The 16873-nt window shown below is 35.7% G+C and overlaps 1 protein-coding gene across 4 annotated transcripts in view; it reads left to right on the forward strand.

Moving 5' to 3' along the window:
- Positions 1-16873, forward strand: part of HMGN3 (high mobility group nucleosomal binding domain 3) — a 32102-nt gene that overhangs the window by 4363 nt on the left and 10866 nt on the right. For all 4 annotated transcript variants that reach the window (XM_015136819.3, XM_002803794.4, XM_002803795.4 and 1 more), the window contains exon 2: positions 13952-14002. In XM_015136819.3, the coding sequence (XP_014992305.1) occupies positions 13952-14002 (51 nt within the window). The remainder of the gene's footprint in view (positions 1-13951; positions 14003-16873) is intronic.

Consider the following 16873-nt stretch of genomic DNA (forward strand, 5'->3'; position numbering starts at 1 on the left):
TGAGACATTTCCATCATTCCACAAAGGTCCCTCGTAGAGTTTTTAGCCAATCCCCACTCCCAGCCTGGCCCCAGGCACTAATGTACTTTTGCTGTGTCTAGATTTGCCTTTTCTGGAAATTTTATATGAAAGAAATGATACAATATGTAGTCTTTTTGACTGATTTTTTCACTCAGCATGATGTTTTTGAGATCAGTTTGTGTTGTAGCATGTATCAGTACATCATCCTTTTTTATTGTCCAATAGTATTCCATTGTATGGATATACTAGTGTTTGTTTATCCTTTCACAAGTTGGTGGACATTTGGATTGTTCTCGGTTTGGATTATTATAAATAATGCTGCTGTGGATATTTGTAAATAGTTATTGCATGGACATATATTTTCATTTTTCTTGGGAAGATTTCTAAGAGTTGAAGTGGCAGTTGGTTTGAAAGTCTATGTTTAACATTTTAAGGAACCTCCAAACTGTTTTCCAAAGTGCATGAGTTTTAGTTTCAACATACTTGTTCATACTTGGTATTGTTGATTTTTTGCTCATAGAGATTCTGATGAATTTTAATTTGTATTTCTGTAATAACTACTGACAAGCATCTTTTCATGTGTTTACTAGCATAACGTGTATCATATGTGAAATGTCTATTCAGATATTTTGCCCATTTTTAATTGGGTTGTCTTATTATTGAAAGAGTTCTTTATAAGTCTGAGATACAAGTCTCTTATCAGATATATGATTCATAGATATATTCTCCCAGTTTGTGACTTTAAAATATTTTTTTTTCTTAATGATGTCTTTTGAAGAACAAAAGTTTTTACTTTTGATGAAATCCATTTAGTGTTATATCTAATAAATCTTTGCCTAATTCAAGCTTACGGATATTTTCTCCTAGAGGTTTTATACTTTTCACTGTTATATTTAGGTGTGTTATCCATTTTGAGTTACTTTTGTGTATCGTATGACATAAGGTTTTAAGTTCTTTTTTTGCTGGTAGAAATCCAATTATCTCAGCACCATTTGTTGAAAAGACCATCCTTTCTCCACTGAATTGCCTACGTACCTTTGTTGAAGCTCCTTTATAAATGTAAAACTTTATTTCTGGACACTCAATTGTGTTCTATGGCCTGTATGTCTTCTCTTATACCAATGCTACACTATCTTGGCTAGGTGCAGTGACTCACACCTGTAATCCCAACAGCTTGAGAGGCTGAGGCAGAAGGATCACTTGAGGTCAGGAGTTTGAGACCAGCTTGGGCAACATAGCGAGATGTCATCTCTACAAAAAATTTAAAAACTACGCTATCTTAGTATCTTGATTATTTGGTTTTATAGTAAGATTTTAAATCTGGTAATGTCAGTCCTTCACTTTTTGTTATTTTTTCCCGAAATTGTTTTTAGCTATTCGGTCTTTTATGTTTTCATGTAAATTTTAGAATCACCTTATACATTTCTACAAAAACAAAAAAAGCCTGCCATTATTTTGATAGAGATTGAATTGAATCTATAAATCAGTTAGGAAAGAATTGCTTTCTTAGCAATATTGAGTTTCCCAGTCTGAATATGAAAGAGCCTGACATCCATAAATGCTTGCTGCATTTGATTGAGTTAAATATTGATATGGAATCTATATTTGAGTAAAGGCTCCAAAATGGTAGGGCTGTACATTTATTTATTCATTCAGTCCATGTTAAACATTCATTGGGCATCACCTTTATGCAAGATACCATCACCTTGGGAAATTAAATAAAAAATTACTGTTTTTTCCAACCCGAATGAGTAAATGCCCTTGTATTTAAGGATTTTTCAGTCTGCTAGGATAGGTAGAGCACATACACAAGTATTTGTAATTCATGCCAGAAAGTGATAATGAGCCACAAAAGAAGCTATGAGCATTCAAAGGTTTGTCCGGGCTGAATGTCCAAAGTAGAAACACTGATAAAGAGTGTTGTTTGGTTAAAAAGGTTGGGGGTTATATCTTTTAACCACCCTATTGTGTTTAAGAAGTTGTCTGAGCCATGTGTCTAAATCAGCACAAGTTATTTGATTAATTACCTATTTTTGAATTAATTTGGTTTTGTAATCCTAATTTGACTTTACCGTGAAGTCATTCATGGCTCTGATCTTCCTTTCATCCCCCATAGCACCCAGCACAGGTAGTGTAGATATTTGTAGAACAAATGGATGAATAAATTGTTTTCAAAGGAAGGAAGTAATAAATTTAATCATTTTATAGTAAGTAGGTTTAATATTTCATATAGTGGGAGCAACTCCAGTATGGTTCTGGCATTCGCTGTGTTTTATTAGCTGTATGGTCTAAGGTGGGTTCCTTAACCTCTCCCTAAGCTGCTAAGTTCCAATTCTCTAATTATTAGATTCAGTTTCCTCATCTGTAAAATGGAATAATTGTATGCTCTATTTCATTGCATTATTATGAGAATTAATTGAGATGGTGAATACAAAGAACTTAGCCCAGTGCCTGATAGGTGTAAAACAGTCAATGGATGTTTGTTGTGATGATGAGAATTTTAATTATTAAGAGAATCACAGGCTTCTAACAAGCACTAGGCCTCCACTTTGTGGGATGACAAATGGTGCACACAGTGAGTAGTGGGGAGCAAGCGGATCCCACCCTGACGTCAAATTCACTGCAATTATAGGAATACATGTTTAATCACCAAATAACAAATGGAGTGTTTTTGAAAGAACATAAGCTTTAATCTTGTGCATTTCTACATGGTTGATTTTTCTCACGGAAAAAAGTATGTTTAAAAATATCTTCATATAACATTAAAATTCCCTTGGAAGATCAGTTACCAAGTGATCCTCTTTTCCTATATTTTTCTCCTAAAACATTGCTTTTGTTTACAACAGAGTTAAATATATTATTCCACTTTCCTGCAGGGTACAATTTGGAAATGGTGACTGAAATAAACAGCATTTAAGCTGTCTGCTTTCACAGTACCTAGTGTGTTGAAATATGTTGTTAGTCTCCTGAATAATTTAAAAATCACTGTCGAAGTTAACAAACCAAATCAAAATGTTGAATTCCTTTTCACTGGTTACTTACTTATTGTACATTTCACTGTCTTCTTAGAAGAATTCAGTCAAATCACGTAGGGGTTCTTTGTCAAGCTATTTATTGAATCCAGTATTCTTCTACCTTGTGGGCATATCCAGAGACAGGGCTATTGAGATATGCCCAAGGCAAATACGTATTCAGTCACACATAAAGTAAATGATGTGCACATTCAGAAGTAGGAAGATAGAAAAATGGTTTTAAATTTCAAAATTGGCTCCAAAATTTAATATTTTAAGAGAAATGTATGTCAGTAATACAAATATGCTTACTACTATTAAAATTGAATGAATATCAAAATCGAGCTATTTCTTGAATGCCTGGGTGTGCTAGACCTGATATATGTGTTTTATATTCATAATGCACCTTAGTTTAAATAAAAATGTGAAATTATTAGAAATAAATGCAAGGGAAGTATTATTCATTTTTCATTTTATTCTCACAACAGTTTAATGAAGCAGTTTCATCTCACAGCTAAGAAGATGGTCTCTTTCTATGAGTCAGACTGTTCTTAGCACTTTGCATTAATAATGTTAATTTTTCCAACCACCCAGTAAGGTGTGTCCTCTTCTGGTTCGCATTTTACATATGAGAAAATTGAAGCACCAAGAGGTTAACGGACTTCCCCCAAAGCACCTGTGATAAGGAATGGCTGAGTTGTGATTTCACTCCTGAAGTCTGGCTCCAGAGCCTGTGATCTTAACCAGTGAGCCCTGCAGCCTTTCTCAAACACAGGGGAAAATATTGGGATTTAGTGAGATTAACAAATTTCCTCTGGGTAACACAGCTAGGAAGTGATAGAACCAGCATTCTAACCAAGCCGTCTTTTACTGAGGAATTTTGCTGTTAACTATCACACCATAATACTTTCTGCATATGTTTATTTCTAATAACCACATGTATTTTTATTTTAACTACAGTGCCTAATGAATGAAACATGGAGGAATCAAGAGTTACGTAAACATGAGTGTTCATTTGTTTAAAATATCTTTATTACAATATAGGCTGGTGCCATGGTTTCTAAATGCCAGTCATAGAAAGAAAGTTACCCAACAAGTCATTATTATTTGTGATCCTGCCTTAAGGCTGGCCTCAGGGTCCACTTCTCTTCTTGGTAAGAGAGGAGCATTACCATGAAGTCTTCTAGGTATTTCAGTAACTAGTGGACTGTAGGGTTATATACAAGATACACATATGCAGTTTCCTCACCTAAGTATTGATTGTTTTGAGTATTAAAAGTCTGACTGTTTATAATTTTCTCAGATTCTACCGTGAACTGCTGGATTTGCTATTTCCATGATATATTGTCTTCATCAATTTGCTATATATGGAATAATGGGAATACTCCCTTGTGAACAGGAACATGTATTTACGCTTACATATTATACAGTATATTGAAGGATTTTAATGTAAATATTAAGCTATCATTACTTAGGGACTGGGTTTAAAAAATAAGTAGATGCTTTTGTTTTTGGAACTCGTCAAGAATAAAAGCTTAATAGCTACGAATATCTACTGGACCTAGGACTGGATGGATTTTTATTTAGGTGTTCTAGATTATCAATTGACTAATGTTTTATTATAGGTGTTATTTTTTAAATGTACAAGTGATATTTTAAAATTGTATCTTGATTATTTTGACCCCATGCAATGAAATACAAAATCTACGCTGAGAGGTATTCATTTCCTTATTTCTTTTACTTTTTGCTCTTTTTTTGTCTCTTAGGTGTAAACTGTGGATGTTTTTATAATATTGGACAGAATTAGTTAAGTTCTACATTGTAGAAATTCATGGTATGAAAAGTAAGGCATGATGTATATGGGAGATAAACGTACTAAAGACAAAGTGATCAAAATATGAAGCTTTAAAGACTCCTTAAGTTCCATATGTATTTTATTTAATACATTTTTTAACAAACTGCATTCTGACTACTCATTACTTTACCCCTTAATTACGATTTTTAATCTTATTTCCCCTTAAGCAACCATATGTAGATCACATTACAGCCAGCTGATTAGTTTTGCAAAAATACAAGGAACATTGTAACTGTGTTTACCATTTGCCAGAAGTTAATGTATGTCCGAGCAAACAGGAAAATAATAAAGTAACCATCTGGTAACATCTCTTTTAAGAGCCCTGGTATAACAATACAGAGACTTTGGTCTAGTGTGAATTCTGCCACTTTTTACCTCGGGAAGGTCACTTGACCTCTTGGAAGCTCTGCTCTTCATCTGTACAATGGAAATATTAAGACTGTGCTCCTGTTTATCTCAGAAATATTGAAAGCATCAAATTCAACAACCATATGGAAGCACGCTGAACATGTAAAGTACTACAAAAAATTATAGATGGTTTGGTGTATGTTTTTGGTTTTAATACGGAGATAAAAACAACCAGATCTGTGTGTCTGACTTTTTAAAAACCCAGAATAGTACTAAAATTTTGTTCAACTCAACATAAACTATTTTTAATAGGTTATTGTTCATTGTTATTTCAAGAGGCTCATGAATGATGGAGAATAGGAAGCACTCCTTTACATATCCTTTGCTCTTTGGCTAGGGCTACAGGTTAAAGCATTTCCCAAGCTGGAAGGCTTTTGCTTTTCTTAGAATCCCAGATCTGCACCCAGTTTTGAAATTAAGACCACTAACACAAACCACTTTGAATGGTGGAGTGGATAAGAGTATGAACTCTGAGCCAGCCTAGAAGAGCTGAATTCCAGCTCTTCTGTTAATACTTACCAGCAAGATTACCAGCTGATTAATCTTGGGCAAGTTACTGAACCTCTCTGGCCACAATTCCTAGTTTATAAAATGGATATAATCATGTTTTACCAACCTCATAAGATTGTGGTGAAGATTAAATCATTTCAATCATTGCTTTGCACATAAGTGCAATAGCCGTCTTTATTATTCCGTTGCACCCCTTTTCCCTTGCTTTCCCGATACCCCAGTGCTTGGCATTCCCACGATGTACACGTGGCACTTATATAATGTGATAAGTACACAAGTAGCTAAGTCAGTCAGGTGAGTGAGATCTTAAGGTCCATCTTAACTAGTTTTACTGGTGAAGAAACTCAAGTCCAGAGAAGTCAGGTGTGAGCCAGACTGGAATTCAGGCTTCTGATTGAGCCACATGCTTTCTCCATGGCCATGTTTGTACAAAACCACAGCACATAAAAAAAGGTAACTCTAGTGAAAGGGACAGCTCAGACCAAAGAGGTTTAAAATATTTAAACTTCTTTCTTTTTCTTTTTTTGAGACAAGGCCTCGCTTGGTCACCCAGGCTAGAGTGCAGTGCAGCCTCCACCTCCCAGGCTCAAGCGATTCTCACACTTCAGCCTCCCAAGTATCTGGGATTACAGGCATGTGCCACCATGCCAAGCTAATTGTTTTCTGTGGGTTTTTGTTTGTTTGCTGAGATAGAGTCTCGCTGTCGCCCAGACTGGAGTGCAGTGGCACGATCGCGGCTCACTGCAACCTCTCCCTCCCGGGTTTAAGCGATTCTCCTGCCTCAGTCTCCTGAATAGCTAGGACTACAGGCACGTGCCAACAGGCCCAGCTAATTTTTTGTATTTTTAGTAGAAATGGGGTTTCACTGTGTTAGCCAGGATGATCTCTATCTCCCGACCTCGTGATCCGCCCACCTCAGCCTCCCAAAGTGCTAAGATTACAGACCTGAGCCACTGCACCTAGCCTTGTGTGTATTTTTAATAGAGGCGGATTTTGCCATGTTGGGCAGGCTGGTCTGGAACTCCTGGGCTCAAGTGATCTACCTGCCTCAGCCTCCCAACGTGCTGTGATTACAGATGTGAGCCACTGTGCCTGGCCTATATTTCCTTAATATTAAATATAAACCCTCATTATTGAATTGTGTGTACTTACACTAATAAAGTTTCACTGAACACACTGGCACATGACTTTTTCTTTATTTTTAGTTATCTTTTATATCTGATTGCAAGAGAAATATTTTCCCTACAAAGTGGTCCTCAGAAAAGAGAGAGTTGCTGTTTATTTCAGTTCATTCAAAGTCTTCTAAAGAAGCATTCTTTGTTACTACTTTTATCTTGAACAGTAAAATACCATTTACAAAAGACATAGTAGCCTGCAGTGACCTTAATCAATGTAATTTGAGTTTATAGAAATCACCTGTTGGAATTGATAAGCCAAGCAGGGGAGCATATGGAAAATAAATTTAATGTAAGTTTGATTATTAATCCCATGAAGGGACCTCTCAATTCCAAGTATTGGATATTTAAAGATTACTTTAAAAGCAGTGCAATAATAGAGGATCCCAGACATACAACTACAAGATCAATGAAAAACAACCAAGCCATTGTTAAACATGGCTTGGTGGTTTTGAGTAAAACTTCCAGTGTCTGTTTCATGTGTCATAGAAGTATTTGAATTTCAGGAGACTACCTTTTAACTCAAGAACCTTATAAGAATTTCGTGTACGGTGCCATCATTTGTGGAGAGAATTAACCTTGTGTTAAGTAGTTATGTGTTCGTTTTAGCTGAAGAGTTAGGTATAGGCACATTTCAGACCTTTCTCTTGGTGTGTTATTTGAATTTTTTGGTCCCAGAGTGGTTTTCTTGTTAACCAATTTAATACTGGACTGCTTTTTTCTCCTTCAAGAGTTCTGAGTCCAGTGCCTTCATTATCAGTACAAATGAAACAGTTATATTACATGTCTTGTTCAGAAGAGGAGGCAGTATAAACCAGATTGATATAACATTGAAGAAATAGAAAAAATGCTGAGTAAACCTAGTTATGTAATTTGTGTTAGGGAATAGATATGGTACAATTAACTGGGTTTAATAGAGCAGGTTTGCTTCTCGTCTTTTTCTTCCCCCCAGTATGTATAATATTTTTATTTGGAAAAAATGTAAATACAGAGAAATCCAGGACATAATATAACATACCTATTTACTCATCACTGAGAATTCACAAATTGGAATCTTTTAAAAATCATTGTTCATTTCAGGACTTTCTAGAAAATAAAATAAATTATTAAAGTTCAGTTTCCTTTGAAACATCCCCTTCGTTCCTTTTTCCTTGTCAACCCTCCCAAAGATAACCATCATCACGAATTTGTTGTGTATTATTCCAGTTCTTGTTTTTATACCTTTATGACACATCCATCCATCCACCCATAATACTGATTTGTGCATGTTCTAATATTTGTATAAGTGGAGGGACATGGTGGCTCACACCTGTAATCTCAACACTTTGGGAGGCCAAAGTGGGTGGATAACCTGAGGTCAGGAGTTCGAGACCAATCTGACCAACATGATGAAACCCCATCTCTACTAAAAATACAAAAATAGCCAGGTGTGGTGGTGCACGCCTGTAATTCCAGCTACTGTGGAGGCTGAGGCAGGAGAATTGCTTGAACCCAAGAGGTGTAGGTTGCAGTGAGCCGAGATCGCGCCATTGCACTCCGGCTTGGGTGACAGAGCGAGACTTCGTCTCAAAAAAAAAAAAAAGAAATTTGTAGAAGTGTAGTCCTGTTGTATACTCTGTTTCTTCACTCTGTCACTTGACATTATAATGTAAGGGTGTACTATGTCTAGGTATATTGAGATTGCCGATATATTTGTACTTTTTATGTTTTCTGTTCTTTGTTTTCCTTTGTTCTTTACTTTCCTGCTTTTTATTGTAAATATGTTTTGTTCCACCCCTCCTGATTTGGAAGTTTATAGATCCTATTTCTGTTCTTACATTTTTTAATGGTAACTTTAAATTTTATTTTAATAAAGTCTAAAATTACTCTCTATATGTATCATCCTCCAGAACAAAACCAGGAGCATAGTATCCTTTAACTTCTTACCTACCGACCCCACTTCTGTCTTTCATGATTGTTATTGTCTAAAGCTGTGCTATATGGTAGCCATTAGCTGCATGAGTTTATTAAACACTTAAGAATGAGGAACTGAATTTTTTATTTAATTTTAATCAACTTAAGTTTAAAAACTGATATTAGAATCAGCGATTAGTAAATTATAAATGTTTGGAACAACCTGGGTGAAACTACTGTAAATTTTATGAATTCTAAATACAGATTAGATGTTCCTGATAAAAATTTAGCGTTTGAATAAAGATGTGCTCTAAGTATAAAATGAACACCAGATTTTAAAGATTTAGTACAAAAAAGTCTGAAATGTCTCATTAATTGTTTTTTTTTTTGCATTATGTAATTAATGGGTGAAATAATAAAGTTTTAGATATATTCAGTTAAATAACATTAAAATTTCACCTGTTTTTATGCTTTTTTAAATGTGGAATTAGAAAATCTAAAATTATATGTTGTATTTCTGTAGGACAGAACTGCTCTAGAATTTCTATTGAAACTTAAAAGCACAATAGGTAATGTTATTTACAATTAGTAGTTAATTAGACTTATTAGTATATTTTTTACATTTTTTTCTTATATACTTTTCCTTCCTTCTAGATTTGTTTTTCTTATTACTAAATTTGATCCTTTAGTAATAGATTCTTGTTGAAAGAAAGACTTTGTTGGAAGTGAACTCTCCTTATGTTTGTATTCTGAAATGGCTTTATTTTGCCATCACTCCTGAATGATAGCTAGGTATAGAATTCTAGGTTGACAGTTTTCCTCAACTCCTTGAATAGTACTCTATATTTTCATACATTTGTGTTTGTTGTTGTTGAAGTAATTCTTTATAGGTAATCGGTCTTAACTCTGATAACTTTAAGGATTTTTCTCATTTTCCTTGATGCTTTGTAGTTTTATTACAATACATCCTGCTGTATTGTCTTGTTTGTTTTGATTTGTTTTCACTTTGTTCCTTGGTGTGAGTGTTCAAATCGGAGAGTCAAGACTTTACTTTGGGAATATAGTCATTGTGTCTTTTCCTTCCTACTGATAACCTCTTTCTCTTCTTCTGAAATGCCTATTAGATGGTTGTGGAGCTTCTCAATTAACCACGTCACCTAACCTCTCTTTTCTTCATCCTTTTGTTGTTCTTTGTTGCATTCTGGGTTAATTCCTCAGCAGTCTATGGCAGTTCCTGCTGTGTCTGGTCTAGAGTTTATCCATGTTTTGAATTTTTTATTTCAATGAACCTGCTTTTATTTGCTTCAAAATTTCTATTTTGTATGAATCAAAATCATTTTAATATAAAACATGCATATGTAGTATCTAGATATGATTTACATAATAATAAACCAGCATCTAGCTTAAAGAATATACCTCTTACCAATGACTTTGTCTTTCCCAAATTACCCTCCCTTTCCTCAGCAAAAGGTAACCTCTGTCATGATTTTGCAGTTATCATTTGTTATGCTTTTCTTTATAGACTTTCCTTGTATTTGTATTTTCAAACTTTATTTAAAATCATGCCATGACTTCCCTTTTTTGCCCAACATTATGTTTGTGCGATTCATCTCTGTTGATGTGCATACACATAGTTCATTTGTGTTCACTGCTACATATTATTTTATTATATACCACAGTGTATATATCCTCCTGATGACATGTATTTAGGTGGTTTCGACTTTTTAATTTTAGCTAAGTATATATTTTTTCAACATCCTTTTATTTTCATGCTTTCTATATAAGTTTTTGGTGTCTCTTTTAAGTATCATATTGTTGTATAAGTGTTAGTTAACTATATTGTTTATTATTTTTAAGTCTGAAAATCTGATTGAGCAAGCATTCCTTCCCTCCCCACTCCCCATTGTTTTCCTTCTTGGGGTGTGCCAGAGGGGATAAGAAACAAAGCTTAGGGCTGGTACAGGGTAAGAGAACATACAGGAGTATCCTCACATAAGCAGCTTCCTTAAAAGGCACGAGAAACTAACAACAAAAAGTTAAAACATCTCTTGCAGAGATGGATATGTGCATGAGACCTTTTTATTTGACCATGATTTGGGCCCTCTTGACCATTCTTGGTTCAAACTGGATTAGTGTAAGCCTGTTGTGTCTTGGAGAATGGAGCAAGAGCTCCCTTTGCCTTGGCAGTCCCTGCATCCCATCTAACTCTCCTCATCTTTCACATCCACCTGCCAGAAGGTTGAAGTACATCTGAGATCCCCTATATCCACCCCCAACCTTTTGTTTCCCCCTTTTCTTTGTTTTTATTCCTCGCAATCCCTTGGCACAAAAAGCTTTGGGTTTCCGTTTTAATCCCTTAAAACCACGCTCTCTTCCTTCCTGTCTCCGGCCTGTGGCTTAGTGTTAATTGATGGAGAGGGTTATGTGATAAGACAGCTTATAATGGTAGGTCTTTCCAAAATAGTCTACCTGTTACTCTGTGCAGCAAAAACAGATAACCAGTTTGCAGGGAATCTGGATGTAAGGAAATGTGCTCAACTTTAAGGCTCTGTTGAATATAGTTTCATACTGTATAATTCAGAAGACTAAAGATCTTTTTTATCGCATAACCTCTGTATAACAATTTACAGTTTATGAAATGCTTTCTCCAGTATCTCACTTGATCATAAGCAGTACCCTTTGAGTTAGCTGTCATTATCATCTATCATGGATGAAGGAGACAGAGCCACTGTGATCAAGTCACTGTCCCAGATCATACAGCTTCTAGGTAGAGAGCCAAGATTCCAGCCAGGTGTCTTGAGCTCACATCCTGCATTCATACCATTGTATCACACTGATCCCCGGTAAAGATGGATTGTTCCTGACTGCAGATGTATTAAATGCTTGTTAATAGAAAGCCGTTGTGGGAGATTGCCAGAGAAATCAGCTTGGCTAGCTCTTCACATCCAGAGCCTCATGTTCATTCATCTGAAGGCATTCACATTTTCAGTGTACCTGCTTTTTTTATACAGTGCCTTTCCAAGTTTCTCTATTTTGAATAATTTGCATCCCATACAAACATTATTAGGTCAGTGTTTAGAGACTGAACTCCATCATATTGCCTGTCACTAATCCACTGCATAGAAAAATATGAGAATAATGTCATTAACATCAGTTTTTCTTATAATAGCTATGTAGTGCTGTGTTAACTGCCTATCAATTACAGGTAAAGAGTACCCTAGACTGAAATCTACTGAGTGACCTGACGGGTCTGAATGAAAGCCTAGCACTCCTAGACAACCAAGGATCTGTCGTAGCCAGAAGGGTTGAGTTTGTAGCCATGGAAGTGAGCAAAGACCAGTGGTCCACCTAGGAATTATCTTCGTATGCTCAGACTAAGATTTTGCCACAACTGACTGATTAACACAAGATCAATGAATGAAATATTCCTGTGCAAGAGAGTGGGGAACAAAAAAGAGAAAACTGTTTCTTCATAGTGGAGAAGGTTCCATGGAGGAGGGGAGATGGTTGATTTGGAAACAAGAGAGAAATCCATGACATGTGAGGTTCTGGAAAGAGGGCATATGATAGGCTATGGGTAACAGGCAGCTCTCAGGAATAGAGAAAGGTCTCTGGGTCCTTTGCCTTGAAGAAAAGCTTTTGTCTTTCCTAAAGACTTTTATGTATACTTAGGACCTTTGTTTTGCATACTTTTTTTATGACCTAAGTTTTTAAATTTAGCATTATTTTATGTGGACTTTTCATGTATTCACATTGCCTAACTTTTTAATGTCATTCACTGTTACATAAATATGCAAATAATAGTTTACTTAATCATTTCTCTATTATTTACTGATACATGAATTGCTTCCACTTATTCCATATTAGAAATAGTACAAATAAAGCCATATTTTTACGAAGAGTTTCTTTTTTTGAGTCCAGATTCCAAAATTGAAATTACTAGGTCATCATATTAGTCCTCTCTGTCTTTTTCATATTGCCAAATTGTTCTTTGAAATGATTATATTAATTTACAGTGTCACTAGCCTCAAACAGTAGGTTTTATGATCTCTTGAATTTTGTTCTCATTTTATCAGATGAGGCATTACCACATAGCCGTTTTATTTTGCTGAGCCAAACATCGTGTCAAATGTCAGTTTGCTATTTGTATTTTTTTCTAACGGGTGCTCTATTCAGATCAGCAGCCTATTTGTGCCATAGAGACTGAGTATTCACTTTCCAACTTCATGTAGTTTTAAAATGTTAGTCTAGTTTTCTGATTAGTTTGTTTTAATATTATTTAATAACTCTTAGCCAATAAAAAATATTGGGACATGTGGAGTGTCCAATAAATCCAAAGTATATTTTACTTTAAAAATAAAGAAAATATAAGGTATGTTTTTTTCCCATAGTATACACATCCTGTAAAGGAGTCAGGTTTGAGCTGTCACAAGAGGAGGCAGGTGCCGCCCCAGGGGATGGATCAAAACCTGGAAATAAATCAGCTGTGGGTGGCACGTAGCCTGGCTGTCATGCCGAGGCTGGGAGTTTAGTAGAGATACTGGAGTTGATAATGGAAAAATAGTAATCTATGATAAATTTGTCAGTTCATATCAAGGAATGGGCTAGAAATCAAGGCTAGGCAAAGATGGGATGAAAATGTGCTTTTGTGGTTGGCCTGGGCTTTACCAGCATCCTGCCCTTATCTTAAAGGAACGGAGTGACTGGAACAAGCAAGTGGAACAAGAGGGTGGCTCCCAGGCATTCCTGCCACTGACCTCTGGCCCCTGTTCTTTAACTGGAATCGTCAAAGATAAATGAAAGTCGCTTAGGGTGAATGCACATTGAGAACAGGGAATCGCATCATTCTTTCACCATTTCTGCTTTAAAAGTCGAGCAGCAGTTACGCAGCTATCTACTGTGTGTGTGCATGCATGCACGTAGGTGTGTGCAAGACATACCCTGTTGTAACTTAGTTTTTCTCTGTAAAAAAATCTGTTGGCTTATCTTGTCCTGGGAATGAGGTAACTTTTTAAAAACATTTTTCTGATATGAGTTTTCCAATTTAAATACAATTCACTGAAATGTTTTCTTTCTAGTCTCCAGAGAATACAGAGGGCAAAGATGGATCCAAAGTAACTAAACAGGAGGTAAGTATATCTTTGACATCCTATATTTAATTATTTACATTAAAATGTTTAATATCGTTAGGATTGTCTGCATCTGCATGAAATGGGGAGAATCATATGAACAAAGTTTAATATGAATGAACAAGGTTGTTAAGACTACATAAAACAGCGATAAGTGTCTATATGTAGTCTCGCTTGGCCTAGATTTGTTTCAGTTGGATATATTGATGAGGCATTTTCCACTTACTGTGTTGTTTATATTTCTACCTGTCAGCCCTGCTTTCCGTTAAAGCAGATACTGAGAATTCCTTCTGGGCAAAGAGTAATATAGTAGGTAAATTCATCAAGGAGAACAAAGTCTGCCTTTCACAGCAAGAAAATGAAAGACTGTAGATCTCATAAATTCTATGCTCTAATGAGTAGATTATAAATCAGTTTTTAGGTTCTGAATATTTTGCCTGAGAAGGATCATCTCTAAAATCAAAAACTATAGGCCAGGCGCAGTGGCTCACGCCTGTAATCCCAGCACTTTGGGAGGCTGAGGCACGCGGATGATGAGGTCAGGAGATAGAGACCATCCTGGCTAACACAGTGAAACCCCATCTCTACTAAAAATATAAAAATGTAGGCGGGCGTCTGTAGTCCCAGCTACTCAGGAGGCTGAGGCAGGAGAATGGCATGAACCCGGGAGGCAGAGGTTGCAGTGAGCCGAGATCGCACCCCTGCACTCCAGCCTGGGCAACAGAGTGAGACTCCATTAAAAAAAAAAAAAAAAAAAAAAAAAAAAAAACTATAGAGGGATATACAATGTGTCAAAATATTAAAGCTTTTTTTTTTTTTTTTTTTTTTAATTGGGAACACTCTTAGGATATTAGGATACTTAATTAGGCAATGATCCAAAGATATTTTGTATTAAAATTCAGAAACCTCCAAAAGTCCAGAAACTTGGAAGAGATTCTTGGATTTGACCCTCTGTGGTTATTACCATGAACCTCTAAAAAAAAGATGGGCGAAACAGTAGGAAATGAGATATAACTTTGATGGCAATCATTCCCTTTACACAGAGCTTTAGAAAACTGCAGCTGTTACCCTTGAACTTATCAACTAAAAGGGGTCATGAGTGAGACAAAAACAATATCTAGTTACAGGTTCTTTGATTGGGTGATTCATAATGTGGTTAATAATTCAGAGGAGTTTATCATGATACCAAAACCCCTGCACAAGATTTGTACAAGGAAATTCATTCTGCCAAGTGGAAAATCTTCAACAGAACCTATAAAGAAATAAGTTAAAAGCAAAACAAACAAAACCATCTGTCCCCATGATCCATGTACCTAGCATTCACTGTTTAACAGAGTTTGTAATAATCATGAAGTTTTTTATCCAAAGCAGAGTCACCACACATATGCGAGAACCAACCAAAAAATGATAAGAACCAACCAAAAAGTGATAAATGCTTGAATTTTCTTGGGAAATGGCAAAATGTGATTTTTAGAACAGTTGGCTAAGTATAACTAACCTTAATGTTTTTAAGATTTGGACGCCAAAACAAAAGCATTTGGGTTTTTCCTTAGGGACTGGCATTTAAATTGATTTGTCAGTCAGAAAACCTAGGAACACCATGGCACCCAGTAATCTTTGATTGTCTTTCCAATTCCACTACACTAAAAGCAAATCAAGCTGGTGAGAATATATACATAAAGGATATGTGTGTGGTTTTGTACAGCTGTATTATACATTTTATTTTATTTTGTTTTATTTTATTTTATTTTATTTTTTGAGACAGCATCTCACTCTCTCATCCAGGCTGGCGTGGGTGAGGTGGCGAGATCGCAGCTCACTGCAGTCTCTATCTCCCTGGCTCAAGTGATTCTCCCATCTCAGCCTGGGACTGTAGCTGCATGCTACCACATCTGGCTAATTTTTTTATTATGTTATTATTTTTGTTATTTTTATATTTTATTTTATATCATTTCTATGTATTTTATATATTTTTTGTTAATAAAACTGCTTTCTTGACAAGGCTTTACCTGTCATTTAAGCCAAGGCCAGATTAAAACTCATGATAATGACTTCAGAACATCAACACAGTTATTTAAAAAGTGAAAAGGTCAGTTAGTTTGCTGATGGTTTCGGGTAAAAACTGTCAGTATATTGATTTTTTTTTTCTTTCCCACTGGATTGACTGAATTTTTCAGTTATGTCATCGAGTATGCACCATCTTGACTATAGTAAATGGATAACAGTTACTAAGGGGGATTCTCTTTTGAAAATCCTTTTCCACTGCCATATTAGAAGGCATTGTGCAGAAGATAGTACTTCAGGGGACTTGGACGGTAAACAACCAAAATGATACGTGATAGTCATTACCATCAACAGTTACAAACCCTTTTACATCCATTATTTTGTCTGGTCCATATAGTAATTCTAAAATGAGAGGAAGCAGATTATTCCTCGATAAAAATGTATAAGCACCTATAATGTGCCAAGCACTGTTCTAAGCTCTCCAGATCCCACAGTGAACAAAACAAGCAAAAATCCCTGCTTTCATGGCACTTCCTTTTAGTGGGAGAGAGAGTAAAATAAAATGATTGAATATTAACTATGAAGATAAACAAAGCAAGGAGGGCGAATAGTGAATGTCAGAGAAGTGCTATTTTGGAGGACAGATTGGCAGATGTTATCCCTATTTTAACTAGAGCAAAGTTCTCAGAGAAACATGATTTTCCCTGGGTATTAGAACTTGTAAATAGCAGAACCAGGATAGATACCTGCATCTCCTGTTCCAAAATCCGCTATCCCTATGGCCCTTTTATGGCAGTCCAAAAAATCTGGTAATCCAGTATCCATTTTTCTGTCTTGTCTATTCCCAGCCAAGGCTCTGAGGTACAA

This window comes from Macaca mulatta, chromosome 4 (assembly GCF_049350105.2).
Source record: "Macaca mulatta isolate MMU2019108-1 chromosome 4, T2T-MMU8v2.0, whole genome shotgun sequence".
NCBI classification, from domain to species: domain Eukaryota; kingdom Metazoa; phylum Chordata; class Mammalia; order Primates; family Cercopithecidae; genus Macaca; species Macaca mulatta.